Source organism: Pelodiscus sinensis, chromosome 16, assembly GCF_049634645.1.
Source record: "Pelodiscus sinensis isolate JC-2024 chromosome 16, ASM4963464v1, whole genome shotgun sequence".
Taxonomy (NCBI): Eukaryota; Metazoa; Chordata; order Testudines; family Trionychidae; genus Pelodiscus; species Pelodiscus sinensis.
Window position 1 is genome coordinate 10,687,085 of NC_134726.1, and position 19,283 is coordinate 10,706,367.

General features: G+C 45.0%; 1 protein-coding gene across 3 annotated transcripts in view; it reads left to right on the forward strand.

The window, feature by feature from the left end:
* Positions 1 to 19,283, forward strand: part of ABAT (4-aminobutyrate aminotransferase) — a 145,979-nt gene that overhangs the window by 60,206 nt on the left and 66,490 nt on the right. For all 3 annotated transcript variants that reach the window (XM_075899273.1, XM_075899275.1, XM_075899274.1), the window contains exons 2-3: positions 8,844 to 8,976; positions 17,340 to 17,437. In XM_075899273.1, coding sequence (XP_075755388.1) covers positions 8,907 to 8,976; positions 17,340 to 17,437 — 168 coding nt within the window. In that variant the 5' untranslated portion in view covers positions 8,844 to 8,906. The remainder of the gene's footprint in view (positions 1 to 8,843; positions 8,977 to 17,339; positions 17,438 to 19,283) is intronic.

Genomic DNA, 19,283 nt, shown 5'->3' on the forward strand with positions numbered 1-19,283 from the left:
TAGGCATCTAGGCAAATGTACCAAGTTAAAAGATACAGCTTTGTGAGAGGGGCTATGCATCATGGCAGTAGAGAGGGGTTGGTTTTCACTACTATGTGATAAAGGAGTGGTTCTTAAACTGTGGATCGGGACCCAAAAGTGGATCACAACCCCACTTTAATGGGGTCACCAGAGCAGGCATTAGACTTGTTGAGTCCAGGGTCTAAGCCAAAGCACTGCCTGAGGCTGACTCCGAAGCCTTGAGAACTGCAGCCCTGGGTGGAGGTCCTCATAGAGGAACCCCTGCCAGGAGCTGAAGCTCTTGGACTCCCTTCCCACCCCTGCATGGGATGGTGGCAGTTGGAAAGGCTCAGGATGTAGCAATTTGTGTTGGAAGAAGGAGGTCACTGTGCAATGAAGTTTGAGAATCCTTGTGGAAAGGGAAGTTAAACTCTGGAAGAGGTTACCAAGGGAGATTGTGGAACCTCTGTCAGCACAGGGGAAGGATAGGCAGGGGAAAAAAAGAGAGGAGGTGTTGCCTTATATATTAAAAATGTATGTACCTGAGGCTAAGATGGACATAGACAGACTTGCTGAGAGTCTCTGGGTTAGGTTAAAGGGTAAAAAACAAGGGTGATATCATACTAGGAGGTCTACTACAGACCACCTACCCAGGCAGAAGAGGTAGATGAGGCTTTTTTTAAACAACTAACAAAATCATTCATAGTGCAGGATTTGGTGGTGTTGGGGGACTTCAACTATCCAGACATATGTTGGGAAACTAACACAGCAGGGCATAGATTATCCAAGAACTCCTAGACTGCATTGGAGACAATTTTTTTATTTCAGAAGGTTGAGAAAGTTACTGAGGGGAAGCTGTTCTGGATTTGATCTTAACAAATATGGAGGAACTGGTTGAAACTTTGAAAGTGGAAGGCAGCTTGGGTGAAAAGTGATCACGAAATCATATAGTTCATGATGCTAAGGCAGGGGAGGGCAAGACAGCCTCCACTGGCTGGATCTGGCCCACCAAGCTGGTTCATCTGATCCGTGGCTGCCCTGCTGCTCCCCTCCTCCCAAGCCAGTTGAGATCTGGGGATGGGGGAGTGCAGTAAGTCTTTTCTGCCTCCTTCCCCCCCACCAGGGGTGCGTGGCAACAGAGAGAACCTTCAGCTATTCAGTACAGCTGGTGGTTCTTTCTAGGCACCAAGCAACCCTTGAACAGTGGGGGCAGGGATGGGGGACAAAGACTTCATGCACTCCCCCGCCCCCAGATCCTGATTAACCTGGGGGTAGGGGAGTCTCCTCCTACTGCCAGGGGCATGCTGTGCCTCAAGAAAACCTCCAGCTGATCAAAACCGTTGGGGGTTCTCTCTATGTGCTAGAGAGCGGGGGGCAAAGACTTCATATGTTCTCCTACTTCCAGGCCAATCGGCGTTTAAGGGTGGAGAAGCACAGGAATTTCCTATTTCTGCCCCTTCTGCAGAAGGCCCTGCCCCTTCCAGGGCGGCCTGGGTCCACTTCAGAGCTTTGTGAAATGACCCCCTTTCAAAAATTATTGTCCATCCCCAAGGAATGGGAGAAGGGAGAACAGCAAAATAAAGACAATGGATGTCAGGAAGGCAGACTTAAGTAAACTCAGAGAGCTGGTAGGTAAGGTCCCATGGGAAGCAAGACTTAGGAAAAACAACTAAAGACAGTTGGCATTTTTTCAAAGGGACATTATTAAGTGCCCCAAAGCACTGTGTAAGAAAGATAGAAAGTTTGGGAAGAGACCACCTTGGTTTAACTAGGAGATCTTACATGAACTAAAAAACAAAAAGGAGTTGTATACAAAGTGGAAACTAGGTCAAATTACAAAGGATGAATATAAGCAAATAACCCAAGTATTCAGGGGCAAGATTAGAAAGGCAGAGGCACAAAACGAGCTCCGTCTAGCTAGAGACATAAAGGATGACAAGAAAACACTCTACAGATATATTAGAAGCAAAAGGATAGAGGCAGCAAGAGGCGGGGAAGCGACTAGTCACATCACTAGTTGACTATCTGATGTAAATGTCCGTAAACCAGGCCTTGTGGTCCATGAGGGCCTGCAGCACCATCAATTTTCTATTGATGTATTCGGACACATGGTGGTCGGGGCCAGGATAGGAATATGGGTGCCATCAATGCCCCCCTGCAGTTGGGGAAGCCCATGGCGGCAAAGCCAGCAACGATGGGGTCCATGTTGCCCAGAGTGATGATCCTTCGCATCAGGATGGCATTGAGAGCCTTGACCACTGTCGTGGGGTGGAGTACTTGTCCCTCCCCCTGGTGGAGGGCGCTGTCACATCTCTGGGGGTTCTTGAAACCATGCCCCATCCCATGTGTCCTGAAACCTTGAATGCAGTTCTACACTCACACTCCTCTCACTGAGGCAGTGCGGCCCAGCAGCTGAAGTCAGTAATAAACGGGTGCAGGCCCATGGATTGGAGGCTTGAGGAGCGTGTAGGGGGACCCAGGCCCTCCCTACTCCATCAGGTTTTAGCCCAGGACCCTTTTAGCAGTGGCATGATCCACTGCTCACTCAGCAGGGACTCCCACAGCAACTCATTTAGCACCTCGGGATACAATCTCCCACCCTAGGCTATTTCCTACTATACTCCACTGGACTTCCTCCAGGGCCCTTTCTCCAGATCCTCTGTAGTGCAGGTATCTTGCTGACTGGTTTCCGGGTCCAGTCCCTCTGGTGGTTTGCCCACAGGAGTTCCAGCAGTGCCTCCTTCCTCCAGATCCTCTTCTGTAGTGTAAATGTCTCGCTGGCTGGTTTCCAGGTCTGGATCCTCTGGCAGTTTTCCTGCAGGAGCTTGGGCAATGCCTCCTTCCTCCTTAGAGGCCAACCCAGATAGAGCCTCTCTAAGGCTTTTATACCTGGGCTGCAGTCTGAGCATGCCCAGCAAAGTTGCAGGGGCGGGGCTTCTTAAACAATATGTAAGAAACAATTAAATAAGATTCTACCAGCAAAAATGTGAACAAATCTGTTCAGGGAAAACAGTTGGTAACAAGTTTTAGTGACAGGGAGAAATGTCAAAAGCAGTAATCAAAGAGAGCTGGGGGTGATAATGGGAAATAAAGTAGATATGCAGTGTGATATGTGTGATAGTTTGGGACCCTTGAGTGTTGAAGATACTACTGAGATCACTTTTTTCCTGCCAGTCTGGGTCTTCTTTGTCTGGTCTTGTGGAGCCAGGCACTAAAGCCTGCTCTAGCAAAGCACACCAGCAGGACCACAGCCAGCTATGATACAGATACTGAGATCAGCTCTAGAAAGATTCTGCTTAAGGGATTTGCTCCAACTGTCAGGTGTTCACCCAGCCCAGATTACATAAACTGAGTTGTATTATAATCCAAAAATAAATGTACTACCTATAAAAAGATGTATTTTCATTGGTTAAAGGGATAGCAAACAGAACAAAGCATATTACTAAGAAAATAATTCAGAGCATGAAATCTAAGCTATATTCACTAAAGAAATTGGAAATTCCATCTGCCCAGTTCAAGTTCTTTTTGTTTCCAGGTGTTTTCAAGTGTCTTTTTGGGTGGGGAAGCCAGAGGAGAAGCAAACTGCAGATCATCATTGTTTTCCTCCCTTGTCTTATATAGAATTTCCATAAGGTGGGAATCCTTTGTCTGATTTTCCTCATCCCATCCTCCTTTGGGTGTTCAAGTCACCTGACTTGGTGGCAATTCAGCAACCGTGAGTCCATACCAGTGTGAATCATCTACAGGAAGGCCAAGCACAATGTCTGCTTTTCATTGTAGTCTATGAAATGTCAGTCGTGGGAGTGACCCAAAACAGCAAAGAAGAGATACAGATACATAGATTCCTAACTTTAAATACAAAAATGATAAATGCGTACAAATGGGATAATTACATTCAGTAAAACATAACCTTGCCAATGATATCTTGCATGAGTCATCTTGCGTAAAGTATATCTGTTATGTCATATTAATATCATATCCATATTTTCTATACTATTCTATACTGTTCTATAATTAATAAATATATGGCTGCAAAACTAAAGGTACTGTGTTTTGATATCCATATAAAACGGCATCTCATACTGTAATTGAGATGGAAGGTGGCCTAGATAAGCTATCCCAGAACATATTGAAGGGATCAGTCCTGAAACTGCCTAGAGTAGATGACCTTATTTTTCCCCCAGTAAAATTTTAGCCCTGTGCCATGGATAGAATTTCATTCCCATGTTTTGTGTATTAGCATTGCAGAAAATAATGGCTGAGTTCAGTTTTATTAACTTTGAAGGGATGTTTCTGAGACAATGCCTTATAAAGCAAATTTAATTAAGGGGTGGGAAGGAAACAAGGGATTACAGTAGTAAAGATCAAGTACATAGTTCAGTGCTATAAGATCCTGGCTTATTAGCTAGTGGTTCAGTGGGTGAGATCATGACTATTTTTGTCCTGTAAACAGTTTCCTACCACAATGACATTGATTTTGTCCCAAGCATATGATGGATAAACTGCCTGTATCTAAAATCAATGTGTAAAGGATGATTCTGATGCAACACATGTTTAATTTTATATGCTGATGAGGAGTCTCACTGAAGTCAATATGTTTTTGAAGGATCTGAGCTTATATGGAGAAAGTGGAGAGGAATTGTTATGGAATATATTAATAGGCATTCAAGGGACCAATAACCTTCTGCTTGAAACAAAGTAACTTTCCTTCCTACAAGTGTTAGCTCCAGATCCATTAAGCTCCTGGTCCAAAATTAATAAATGTATATTGTGAGTATGCTGAAGGCCTCAGGGTTCTGTCACACCCATCCCAGGAAAGAAGCATTGGAGCTAAGTCCTCTGAGATTCTTAAGAGTGGCTAGCCCGTTGCAGTCTATCAGAGGGGCTGTGGGGAGCAGCCAGCCATTTCTTTGGTGGAGTCCAGATGAAACTTCAGGCTGCCTAAAGGAAACTGCAGCACCATGGACAGCTCAGTGCTGGTAGAATGGGGGAGGTGGAAGTGTGGAAGAGCTCCTTGGTGGCTACAGGTGCTGAACACCGGAGAGTCCTGAGCTAAGGGTAAAGCATCAGTGAAGGCTGTGACAGTGGGGAAGTGGCCAAGAGAAGTTAAAGCAGTTTTGTTAAGGGGACACAATGGTGGGTTACTGCTATTCTTAAGGTCCCTGGTTGAGACCTGAAGAACTGGAGGCTCAGGTTCTGCCCTCCCCCTCCCAAAAAGCCACTGACCAAATGGCTTACAGTTGTACAGCGGTAAACCCCCAGAAGGGCCTGCAGATGGTGAAACCATTGCCTCCTGGGAGAAAGCCTTGTGGGTATGGCCTGATACCAGGGCTAGGACTGTTTAAAGTCCACAGACACACTCAACCAGAAAGGGTGCTCATGAGAAGTGTATCATGCCAATGTAGTGAGTCCCTAACTTTTCCAAAGAAGAAAGCAAATATGCATGTGTTTACTCAGGGTGGCTGATTCCAAAATAGATTTGTTTTTAAATCGAACTATGCATAATCGAAGTGTATCCAAGTATTTGTTTGATTATGTTAGGGAAGACTTAGGGGCTCTTTTTAATATAAGAATTGTCTTTCTGAATCAATAAACCAGAGTGGCTGGGACTTTCGGGATCTGGCAGAAAATAATCATATGTAAAGTAAAGCACATGCCATCTGGGTTAATGGTAACAGAAATTAAACTTCTGATCTTTCCAGTGTTTGCTAAGGCACTTTTCATCCATGTAACAATGGACTATCAGCTTCCCAGGCATCTAGTCCTGAGTTATTTTATTAGATACATAGTAATGATATATGCAATAAAGGCAGAATGCTTCTCTGAAAGGAGGCTGGAAAAACTGATGAATTCTCACAGCATATCACCTAAAAATATATAGGGCTATTCTCATGGGGTTGTATGCAGTACACTAATGACGTTGCCTGTGGACTGCATATATGTACCTGAAACTTCATATAACTATTGCAACAACTTCAGATAATCAAGAGTAACCCCATAAGAAATAGCAGCACAAGAATTTTCCCTGAGATGTGTTGTTGGATGGAGGTTGATGGGAAAGAACAAGATGTTTGCTGTACTGAACCAAACATGAGTTCATGTTTTTAAGAATAAAATTTTAATTTAAACCCTCTGGCTAATTGGTGTACAGTCATGAATGGGGATAACTCAGTTAGGCACTATTCCCATTATTACAGATAATTCAGAGGAAAGAAACAGCCATGTTACAGTGCAGATCCAAGTCTTCACTTAGCAGAGCTACTTAGATTGCAGTGACTTCCCTTGGATACCTGTGCACAGCACTGTCACTGTGCCTCAGTTGGTCACAGCTGAGAATACCAGATTTAGGAGAAGTTGCTGATAAATAGAGCAGACTCACCCCAAACTGGTGGTTATTCTTCCATTAGCTATACCAACCCTGTAACAAAAATAAACTTCTGTCTCACCACACTGGTTAATGAGAAGTCAAAAATGCAGTCTCCTTAGGAGTTCCAGCCCTTGTGTCTCAACTCAGACACTGGACTCTGATTAGTGATTACTTGAACAGCAATTTCATCGTATAGAATGGTGTCCTCTAATCCCAAGGTATCAACTAGATTAGAAGAAGACAAGAGTTAGATTAAGGATTGTATCCACACAATCATTTCAGAGTTCTTGGACTTGGCTTGTAATAGTAATAGCAGTGAACAGACAGCCTGTTTGTAAAGATGCTGGTAATGTCCAAAAAATTGGAAGGGCTTCAAGAGATAAGAGCAGGAAAGAGGCAAAATGGAGATGCTTCTGTGCTCTCAATCTTAGTTTGTGGAAAATTACAGGCACACGATCGAGTCCAGGGTCACAGGCCCTTGTATACTTTAATAACTCATATTTTGGCTAAAGCATCCATAGGAAGGCTCATTGGTAGGGCCCTATGAAATTCACAGCTATGAAAAACACATCATGAACCATGAAAACTGATTTATCACTATTAAGTCTGATCTTTTTATGTTTTTACTCTATATTACACAGAGTTCACGGTGAAGACCAGTGTTTCTCAAATTGGGAGTCCTGACCCAAAAGGGAGTTGCAAAGGGGGTTACAAGGTTATTTTGGGGGGGGGGGGGGTCATGGTATTGCTACATGGTATTGTTCTGTGCTGATTTTACAGCTGGGCAGCTGGAAAGTGGTGGCTGTTGGCCAGTCACCCAGCTCTGAAGGCAGCACCTTGCCAGCAGTAGCTCAAAAGTAAGGGTGACAACACCATACTATCCTTCACTTCCTTACTTCTGTGCTGCTGTCTTCAGAGCTGGGCAGCCACAGAGTGGCAGCTGCTGACTCAGGGCCCAACTCTGCAGGCAGTGGAGCAGAAGTAAAGAGTGACAATAACCCTACTATGTCATCCTTACTTCTGTGCTGCTCCTGTCTGCAGCTCTGCCTTCAAAGTTGGGCTCTTGACTAGCAGCGCTCTCCAGCTACCCAGCTCTGAAAGCAGCATCTCTGCAAGCAGCAGCACAGAAGTAAGGGTAGCAGTATTGAAACTCCCCCTAATAGCCATGTGCCCCTTACCTACAACTCCTTTTTTGGGTCAATTACAACACTGCAAATGTACAGAGTTAAAGAGTTGAAATAATGGGAATGTAGTATTTTAAAAATCCTGTGATTGTGAAATTGATCAGAATGAACTCTGAATTTGGTAAGCCTTACTCATTGGGCTGGATGAATTTCTTCTATAGTTCATTGTGAGTATTAAGTGTTCTTTCTTTAATGAGCCATCAACTTGAACAGTCCTTTCACACTGTGGGTGTTACCCCAGGAACAAACATATTTGAAATACTCATGCATTGTCAATATTTAAAATTTTAAATATTGACAAAGATGATACAGTATGTGCATACAAACAAGATAATCATACTCTGTAAATCATAACTTTCCCAACAACACCTTACGTGGTATACTTTGAACAAGATTTTTTGCAGTTGTCTAACAGTAGTCATATTAATTATATAAATGATCAAGTACCAGTCATAAAGCATTATAAGTACCATGGTGATAGAAATGTAGCCATGTTAGTCTGGGGTAGTTGAAGCAAAATGCAGGACAATGTAGCACTTTAAAGACTAACAAGATGGTTTATTAGATGATGAGCTTTCGTGGGCCAGACCCACTTCCTCAGATCAAACAGTGGAAGAAAGTAGTCACAACCATATATACCAAAGGATACAATTAAAAAAATGAACAAATATGAAAAGGACAAATCACATTGCAGAACAGGAGGAGGATGCGGGGGGGGAGGGGGGGAGGGGAAGGAAGGAAGGTAAGTGTCTGTGAATTGATGATAGTAGAGGTAGGGAGAGTGGGATGTTTGTGAGTTAATGGTATTTTCCCCAATTATCACCTCTAACTAAGTTTCCTTATCTGCAACACAGTGATAATGATACAGTGTTTGTGTTTTGAGATCTACTAATGAATGTGCTATGTAAGAGTTAAATAACTAATCATTTTTTTACCTTGCAATAGTAATAAGGGGGAGGGTGGGTATTCCCCTTCTCCCAGTTAACTCAGGACTTGTTTAATGTTGCTATAATGAAATTTGTTTTTGATGTAAATTGAAAGATTCATCATTGCATCCATGGGACTTGCAACCCTTTATTAGGGAGAAAAGAGATAGATGACAGCTCCAAGTAATTTACCTGCAGAAGAAAGCATCATCAGATAGGTTGTGTTCTCATTCCTTGCTCTCCTTCATTATAACACCCTTTCTGGCTCTCTCCATTTGGAGGAGTGAAGCGGTAATCATGATGACTAGATCAGTAGGAACACAGATGCATTTTTTTTCTTTTTTTCTTTCTTTTTTTTTTTTTCAGAACAGAAACTGGGAAAAGGCTCTCTCTCCAGTTTGAGGAGTTTCTGATTAAAGAAAGAGTAAAATGGCCTCAATGTTGCTCAGTCGACAGCTGACTTGTTCCCTGCAACAGAACTGCAGGCTCTTTGCATGTGGTAAGTTCTTTCTTTAATGCTTCATGCCTATATAAAATATTATCAATGTGATTCACTGATGCCATGTTTTGTTTAATAATCTTGGATCCTTCATATTTGGAAACATTACCATTGCATTCAGCAGCTTTAACTAATTCTACAGTCATAGCCCAGAAATGTCAGAAATAGTTTTTCTTAAAAGACTGCAAATGTTGGAAAAAATATTCAGATAGGTAGTATTTTGTGCAACAATAGATTTTTTCATAAATAAACAAATCTCTTTTTCATCTGCTGAATTCTGCTTTTATGGGGCATCTTTCTGACATTGGATGGTGTGGAAATAAGAAATCAATTGTCAAAAGTGGCCTTTATTATTTATTCTTTTTTATGCACATTAGGTACAATTCTGCATTCCTTACCTCCGTGAATTCAGTGGGAGTTTTGCATTAGTAAAGAACACATTGAGAGCACATTACTTTTCTGACGGAGCACCAGTTAGCTATGTATTTCATGTAAGAATTATATAAAGTGTCAAACTATTATCTGATCCTAGGTATATAATGAAAAAAATATTGCTTGGATATTGCCCTGTACGTTAGTATACTGTATAGAAATATTAAGCCTACAGTTTCTTCAAAGCAAATAAACTTCTGGGCCCTCATGATTTTTTCTAAAGGTATGGATTGAGCCGAGTTTTGAAACAGCATAAAATATAAGACAGTCTATTTTCTCCAGTTTTATATCAAATGAAATTTGGACTAAATGGCTCATTCTTATTTGCTAATAAATGTTAAACCCACCTCGGAAAAAAATGCAGACAAACTAAGCATCACTTCCACTCAGAAATTAAACTTTGTACTAAAGGAATTGATTTCCTTTTAAATGCTGTACTTCAGAGAGCAGCTTACCTTTGCTTGGTCAACTTTTCAGAAGCGTCCTTCTGCATTGGGGATCCTCCTAGAGTGTGGAGAAGCCCCACCAGGGAGTTACAGGGAAGAGCAGATGATCCAGGGACCGGGTATGAGTGTCAAGGTTGTTCAAGGCTGTGTTGTGAACCTATCCCTTGAAATTGAAGAATATAGTAGGGTTGGGGGCAAACATCTGTAACCACAACTGCTTTTTGTGGTTCTCTGTCTCCGTGTAGTGATGGCTGGACCAGATAGAGATTGATGACCCTACTACATCTTTGGCTAACAGAGTGGTGTTTTTAGTTCAGACAATAGGGGCAGTCTCATGCTCTTGGAACCATAGATACTAGTTCACTGCTGTTTACTGGACACCCAGGAGTGTTATGTTACCCCTTTCCTCTCTGGAGAACATTTGTGGAAATCTTCTTGAGTACACTACTGCTGACACCCTTCCCTTTAGATTTCCCCATGCTGTACAGAACAGAGAAAGTAGCACCGGCACCTCTAGATGCAGTACCAGTATCTCCAGTCAGAGCTCAAAAAAAGACTTTCTAAGAAAAATAGGTGGGAATTGGCTGACTGAAAGGGAGAAAAGGAAGATCAAGTTGGACCATCCTTGACCAGTCCTGAGTTCAACAACTTTTCTCCTGGAGTAACGGCACTTTTTTTTTGTTTTAAACAAAAAAAGCATCGGGGGCAAGCATCTGTAACCCCACCCACTTTTTTGTGGGAGCCCCACAAAACTCCCTTACCTGGGAGCTTTATTGATGATTGGTCCTACAGAGTTATTCTATTTGTGAACTTAACTGTGGGGAAAGTGAATAAAAATTCATAAAATATCACAATAACTTGTCACAATAAATGTTGATGGGTGAAAGTGCAAAAAGGGCACAGACAAGCAAAAAGACCTGCTCGTATAATGCAAGCTCTGTGTTAATATCATGTCTGGTAAACGAGAGAAATGTAGGACTTGAAATTAACAGATCAAATTTGGTGGTTTGGAAATTAGGCTTAATTAGTGGAAACATAATGAGGAGGTGGGCTATTCCATTGATCATTCCCTTGAGCGGTCCCCTAAAAAAAAGACTTTCTAAGAAAAATATGTGGGAATTGGCTTACTGAAAGAGAGAAAAGAAAGATCAAGTTGGACCATCCCGGAACAGTCCAGGGTGAAAAATGTTTGCAGACCAGGGGAGGTCATTTCTGGCCCTTCTGCTACCGCTATCACTCCCTCCCCACAGCTCTGGACTGGATGCTGGCCAGAGCCTGCTGCCATCCCTTCTGCCCTACTGGTACCACCATGCTTCCCAGCATTGCCGGGAAGCCCAGCTGAGGTGTGCTGGGCTCCCAGCACTGGTGGATAGCCCAATTGGATCTTGAATGTTGCCAGACCAGAGAGTCCCAAGTTAGAGAGGTTCAGCCTGTAGAAAGCTTCACCGTCATGGCAGTCGCTTTCACTGTCTCTCAGGATACACCACTAGGCCTTCTTGTCCTAATCCTGAGCTTGTCCTGGCCAGAACAAAACAGAACAGGAAGGACCCAAATGACATTACCATCTCCAATGGTATGTGCTCACTATCACATACTCCCCATCCAACTTTTATGTCTCCTCCGTCCCACTATCTTATTTCTTCTCCTTCCTATCTCTCTCCTTTTGTCTTTTGTTTAACGAAAATCTGGCTTAGCCGGCCAAGACTTCATAACACTGCTGTAGGTCTTTGATAAAAGGCAGCTAACAGCAATTCCATAAACAGCCCAATGCTGTGCCAAGCCTCAGAGTATCTGCTAAGACTGTGTGCTGTGCCTGTATTTCTCTAGCAGAGAGGCTGCAAGTGAGAATTAACACCAGACTTAGAAGTTTCATATTCTATATTTGTCCCATTTTATCTTTTAGGAAATAAGTCCGGATTTTAACAACAGCTCCAGACCATCTCAGCTAACTTCTCTTTTCTTCAAAAAGGACATCTATTACTACCTTTACTACTTTAGAAAAGAACGTCAAATTGGGCAGTTTTCCTTCTAAAATTTTTCTCTAATTTAAGGGCAAAAGAATAAGGGATATTGTTAAAGAAAACTTGACTTAATTTATATTTCAGATGCTTTACTTGTTTTACTGTCTTTTTTATCTTTAATAAAAGATTTAAAGGATTTTTAATGGTTTGTTTGCCATGATACCAAACCTTGAACCCCTGCCTCCATGATACATGGTGGGTGCTATGCCTTGTCCTATAGTAGTCCCATGTGCTCCAGCATGGCTGGAGAATGGCATTGGTGGTCTCATCCACGGGGGAACGTAACATGGCAGTCATTCTCTGGCAGATGTGGGTTGTCTGTGAGGGTCCCCATATGTCAGTAGCCTGACTGGTGAGGAATAACGTGAAAACAATTCTCTCTACACCACATCCTCCTCATCCAGGGAGTGATTTATAGTCAGGTCAGCCTGATGGAAAAACTGTTGTGCATGTCAAACCACAGTGAATGGTATGGTGCTGGTTATGCTGTGATACTGTATTTGACTGAGGCAGTGATGACATTGTGGGGGCTGTATATTGTGTTGGTGCCAGAGTACTGAGCAGGGTGGCGTTAGCGCAATAGATATCAAAACAGTGTGGCAGCATCAAAGGTTGTTGCCACTGCCATAGTGTGTGGTAGCAGCACTGTGGCCATCCTGTGGCAGCTGACAGCCCTGAACCTCAGCACTATTTGAAACTGCAGCCAACTCACGATCGGTGCCGAGGTGACTGTCAAGTTTTACGTGCTGAGCTGTGGAGTGGCCAGCATTCAGGAAAATGACTTAGGCTTTAATCTTTTTGCAGGGTGTCTGCTCCATTATGAAGAGAAAGCCGTTTGTTTTTTGACAGGCTTTCTATCTTTTTCTGATGTTGGGGTGGGGTCCTGGGTCAGATGCCGATCTGAGGGAGTCTTGGAAAAGCAGTAGATTTAAGAGCAGTTCTCTGCGTTTGCACTCTTGAGCCTTGTTGCAATGTACACATTATTTTGGGGTACATGAAACTCCTCCAAACAGTGGACATATTATGAGTGACCATCTGAAACAGGGATGGCCTGTCTACAGCAGGAACATGACTTAAATCCTGGAGAGTCCAACATGGCAATATGCTGAGATAAATGAAGGGTGTTTTTTTTGTTGGATTTTTTTGTTTTGTTTGTTTGCCTTCTTTTTACAAAAAAAAAATCTAATTTAATCTATGAACTAAGAACAAACTAGCAATGAAGATGAGGAAATAAGTTTTAAGAAAAGAAGAGTTGCGGGGCTGCTAGACTCTGCTAGACTCTGTCTCTAGCCAGGGATGATAGAGAAAGAATTTAGGAGCTGTTACCAGAAACAGATTGGTCCTGGAAATTATCTGCTCTGGATATACCATCCCCTTCAGAATCCCTATCCTCTCTCCCATCCACCTTTCCCATCCCTCTTCAGGGTCCCCTCTCATGTGCAATTACTCTGTAACGAGGTGCAACTCAGAGTAATAGAGTGAGTACCTGCTCATTACAGGGGGGAGGGGTTCTATTCCTTGACAGGCAAGAAAAAACAGTGGCTAGCAACCCATTTTAGACCTTCAGTGCTTGAGCAGATACGTCAAGAAACCAAAATTGACGATTATCCTGGGGCAGGGAGATTAGTTTTCAGCTCTCAATCTCCTCCCAGCCCACAGATGTTTCATAAAATTTACTTTATGGGTGGACCATTACCAATACACTGTCCTTCCCTTCGGTCTTTTCACTGCACCACAAGTCTTTTTAAAGGTTCTTGTGAACATAACAGCTCACCTAAGAAAACACTGTCTCATCTTCCCTTACCTGGACAATTATCTCCTGAAGTCCCCCGCCTATGCCCTCTTAGCAACATCAAAGACCATCTGGTGCTTCCACAAACTGGGTCTGCAAATAAACATGGACAAATCTATATTAAAACCCACCCAGCAAAGCAACTTCATCGGAGCCGAGCTTGATTCCACCATAGGTCGCGTCCCTCTTCCTGAGGAAAGATTCCACACAAGCAGCACCCTCATTGCTACCATCCGGAGCAGCCCACAAGTCACAGCTTGGAACTGTGTACAACTGTTAACAGTGTCTACCAAATTCATGGCTTTGAAAGTTGGTCTCTTGCCTTGAAATTTGGTCTTTTGTGTGCTTCTGCTATACAGTTTTCACCAGGGATGCCAGTGTTTGTCAAATTGGGAGTCCTGACCCAAAAGAGGGCTACAGAGAGTTGCATGGTTATTTTAGGGGGAGTCACTCTTACTTCTGGGTTGCCTTCAGTGCTGGGTGGCTAGAGAGTGGCAGCTGGTAGCTGAGCACTTATATGAGACAGTACCCCATCAGCAGCAGTGCAAAAATAAGGGTGGCAATATGATACCATGCCACTTTTGCTTCTGCACCTGTCTTCTGGGCCATCCATTACAGGAAGGATGTGGACACACTGGGGAAGGTCCCATTGAGGGCAACGAAAATGATTAGGGACTGGAGCACTTGACTTACAAGGAACGGCTGAGGGATTAAGGATGTCAAAATTAGGTTATTTTAGTAATCGAAAAGTCTATAGAATTTTTATCGACTGCTCAATTACTCAATAGGGGAAGGCAGCCTAGCTCAGTCCTGGCTCATGCAGGGACCAAACCCCTCTGCGGTTCTGCAATTTAATAGGCAGTAGGAGCCAGGCAGCCTACCCCCCACTTCCTACTGCATTTTAAATTGCAGCGATGCAGTGGGATTTAGTCCCCGACCCAGCGTGAACAGGGACTGAGCTGAGCTGCCTGCCCACCAGACTCCTACTACATTTAGGCAGCCTGATTTAGTTCTGGCTCATGCTGGGACCAAACCTCGTTTCAGCTTAAAAGAGTAATTTAAAAGTCAGTAGGATCCGGGCATCCTACCCCCTGGCTCCTAAATGTAGTAAGAGTCAGCTGGGCAAGCAGCCCATATTGGTCCCTGCTCGCAATGGGCTGGGGGCCAAACCCTGCTGCAGCTCTGCAATTTAAAACACAGTAGAAGCCGGTGGGTAGGCTGCCCAGCTCGTACTGTTTTTTAAATTGTAGAGCTGCAGCAGGGTTTGGCCCCAGCACAAGCAGGGACTTAGCCCGGCTGCCTGCCCAGCTAGCAGCAGCCCCTGTTTGTGGGGGGTCTCAATGGGGAGCTGGAATCCCCCACAGACAGGGGCTGCTCCGTGAAGCAAACTCCCCTGCTGCCACTGATAGAGGCAGCAGCAGGGAGGCAAAGACAATGCGGGGGGGGGGGGGGAACTAACTTTTAAGGCTTCCCCCAGCACTGATTCTTCCTTTCCTTTCTCTTCCTCCCCCTCTGTCTTCCCCCCACACCCTGCTTGCTGCCTCTGATATAGAGGCAGCAAGCAAAAGTGGGGGTAATGCAAGTAGTCAACTCGACTACCAAATAAGCCTAGGCCTAGGTTCATCGGGTACTTGACTAATCAACTACTCTCTTACATCCCTATGAGGAGTTTGGGCTTATTTAGTCAATAGAAGAGAAGAGTGAGGGGGGATCTGATACCAGTCTTTAACTACCTGAGGGGAGGTTCCAAAGTAGTGACGAATGGCAGAACAAGGAGCAAGGGTCTCAAGTTGCTGTGGGGAGGTCCAGGTTGGATATTAGGAAAAACTATTTCAGTAGAAGGGTGGTAAAGCACTGGAATGGGTTACCTAGGGAGGGGGGTTGAACTCGATGACCTCCTGAAGTCCCTTCCAGCTCTAGGATTCTATGAATGCATTGTAAGTTTAAAAACCTTAAGATCCTACAAAATTTGCCTTGCTATTTTTCATCACATGTGAATGCCTCAGATTTTACTCAATAAACAGCACCGAGAATCCGTCTTGTGAACTACTTTACTCTTGAAAATACTACAGTTTTGGTGGGGACAACAGGAAAAGCTGTTTTCTACATCCTACATGCAAACCCTATATTTTGCCCACGTTCCTTTAAAAAAACTGGAGCAATCTATTCTGATGAAGCATGGTAGTTTTCTGCCTTTCTGCTTCATTAGAGATGTCAGGTCTGTAATCTATCCTCCATTACACGCATGGCTACAGAGCAGCAGTATAGCCATAGGTGAGAATAAAGATAACCACAATATGACCCAGCTCTCTAATCATGCAGTACTGCTGTCTTAGTCATGCAATATTCATTTGTTTAACAGTCATTTTTCTTTTGAGGTATACATCTTCTTTTACACCCTTAGAATTATTACTAAACATATGCTAACTCAGGAATGGGCAATAATTTTTGACAAGGGGCCACTCCAAGATTTTGGAAAGTGATTGATGGCTGCACTCTTCCATGATATTAATGGAGATGCGGGGTCTGGGATGGAGGTTGGGTGCAGAAAGGAGCTTGGGGTTAAGGGACTGGGGTGCAGGAGGGAGTCTGGGAGAGAGTTGGGATGAAGTGGGCGGTTGTGATCTAGGGCAGGGAACTGGAGTGCAGGGGTTTGGGATGTGACCTAGGGAAGGAGGGGATTGTGATCTGGGGCAAGAGAGTGGGGTGCCAGATCTGGGAGGAGGTATGGGAGTAAGAGGGGGACAGGTGGTTTGGGTATGTTGAATGGGGGGGACAGAGGTGGGGCAGGAAAGAGCTGGGGTACCAGAAGTAGACTGTGGCCAAGAGACTTACTTGCCAGCTGCCAAACTAACCTACCTGCCAGCTTGTAGAGCTTAAAATGTTTCCCAGCTAGCAGGCGCTTGCCTGGCCGTGTGCTTCATGAATATCTGAGCCCAGGAGAGGGGACATGATTATTCTTAGCTACTTGTTAGATCAACAAACAGCTCCCATTGGCTGGTTTCTGCTAGAAAGAGGCCAATGGGAATGAGCTGGGAGCGGGATGGCTCCTAAAACTTCCCCCCTCCCATCCAGTTTCAAAACAAACTGAGCCCTGCAACTGCGTTTCTGCACAGCACACGGGGCTGCGGGGCAAGCTGAGGAGCCTGCCTGGGGCTCCCCGCTGCCTCTGTGGGCTGGATCCGATGGCTTGGTGGGCCGGATTTTGCCCGCAGGCCGGATTTTGCCCAGGCCTGCGCTAACACCTTTCATCTGAGGGCTCCATCGGAATTTTCAAGTGGTCACTGCACTTCTGAACGTAGTGAATCACTTACAGATGGGAGTTCAGGGATAGACTTGTTCAGTGTAACACATCATCTCTGCTGCTGACTTGGAAATAGAACATAGGATTCTTGATTCCCATTCTCCCTTCTCTAACCAGTAGACTGTGCCGCCTCTTCTCTAATGCAGAGCTGGGGAGCCCCAATTCTGATCTCCCTTGAACTAGGGTGATGCTACTGTCTTCCTTGAAGTTACATTGGCATAAGATCAGAATCGGGCATGAAATTTTTCTTCACAGAATACAACATAGTTGCCCTCAGTTACTGGATAATCTTATTATGGTAAAGAATCAGAGATTTATTTTAGGGGAAGTTTGTAATTTCATTTTTTCCATTGTTTTATTTCTTGCAGGGCACAGATTGATCAGTCAAACTGCAGCTAAAATTGATGTGGACTTCGATTATGATGGACCATTAATGAAGACAGAAGTTCCTGGGCCTAGGTCTAGAGTAAGTTTACAAAGTGAGGTAGTTGTAATCCTCCCCTCCCCTACCTCCCAGTAGCCGTATTTTGATTGACTAGCACACAGTGCCATGCCTGATATATAAAAACCAGGAGCTAAAGATGATTGTAATCATAAATAAACATCATTATATGTTACACTGAATCCAATTTCTTTTAGTCCCCCAGATCAGTGTTCCTCCCACAAAGATTTTCCATTCATGAGTGGAGTGTGTTTTGTCATGTTCACCAGTATTGAGTTAATTTGCGCTAGTTCAGATGTGTCCCACTGTGGCACCCAGTTATTAATAAATATCTTATAAACCTCTCCCTTGTCCCACTGCTGCCAAGTCTCCCACCCTCCTCTCACCCCATCTGCTCCCCTGGTGCCTGCTACCCCACATCCTCCTCTGCTGTCCTGGCTCCTGCCCTTATCACTCCCCTCAGCCCTTTGGGGACCTGGCCTCCTCCTCCTCCTCCTTGACCCCTGCACTCACCCTTCTCTTCCAAGTGTCCACTCCTCCTGTAGCCCCACTCTGATCGTCTGTAGCTACCTCTCGCCATCCCCTCTCCTAACACCTCCCTCTACCCGCCTGGCCTGTCTCTGTCCTTTGGTGCCTGTCCCTCCCCTCACATGTCTACCCTTCTGCTTAACTTCCACAATACCCCTGTGTGACGGCATGTTGGGGTTTTCCCGTCTCCTGCATCCCCGTAATGGCACGGACAGACTCCACCAGCCAGTAGAATAGAGGGAGTTTATTGCTTCTCCAGGATACAGCACAGCATAGATGTAATCTGGTTTCAGGGCAGGCCTAGGATGCCTCCGCCCCTCTTGAGATGGGGGAGCCTGGGCCCCTAAATCCGAGCCTGTTGCCTAGGCTGCTTCTTCCATGATATTAGCCAGAAACCTAACTAACTCACTTCCAGCCCTGCCCCCACCCAGGGCTCCGCTCCCCTTCTTCCCATAGTTCCGCTCCCTGGGAGATAACTGGTCAGACAAGTTCGAAGCCCCCTTGCATAATGACTCATCCCCTGCCCTGCTGGGCCGTGCTGCAGACAGCAGCCAGTGGAGGTCACTCACAACCCAAGCCTAGCAACCAGCAAGGTACCCACAGTACGTCACACCCTGGCACCTGCACCTTCCTTTACCCCTACCCCTTCCTGGTGCCTCCCCCTTCCCTCACTGCCCTTGCCTTTCTTTCCCTCTTTCTCCCTGGTGCCTACCCCCTAACCACCCTCTGCCCCAATTCTCCTCATGCTCCTCTGTGCCCTCACATATGACTTGCTCCAACCCCCGCCTTCCTCATGCCCACCTCTTCTTTCAACCCCTCTTCTCCAGGCACCCCCTCCTCCCCACTCCTCTTCCTCCCTCTTGCCCCCATTGTCCCTCCCTTTTCCTCTACCAGCATCACACTGTTCCCTCCTTTCTTGCACTCCCGCAGCTCCAGCCCCACCTGCTCCTTGGGTGGGACTGCGTGCTGGGACTGAAGCAGAGGCTGCCCATGGTGCTATTTTTAGTACGGTGGTCCCAGTCCCCGGAGGGGACTAAAGATAGCACTACAGGCAGCCCTGGCTCCAGCTGGAGTAAAGTGGCAGCAACACGAGGCCCATTCTGATGAAGCTGCCCCAGCTGGAACAGCCTCACGTCACACATTCCAGCTGAAGTAAAGCAGCAGCTGCACAAGGCCCATTCCAGCTGGGGCAGCCTTACCAGAAGAGTTCCCCGGCACCAGGTGGATTAAAAGGGTAGTTGCCCACCGCCGCCACCATCACTCACCTTCCATTCCAGCAGGAAGGCAAGTGGTGAGTGCTACTGCATGGCTCTTAAAATTACGTGGGCAGACCTAAAACTTT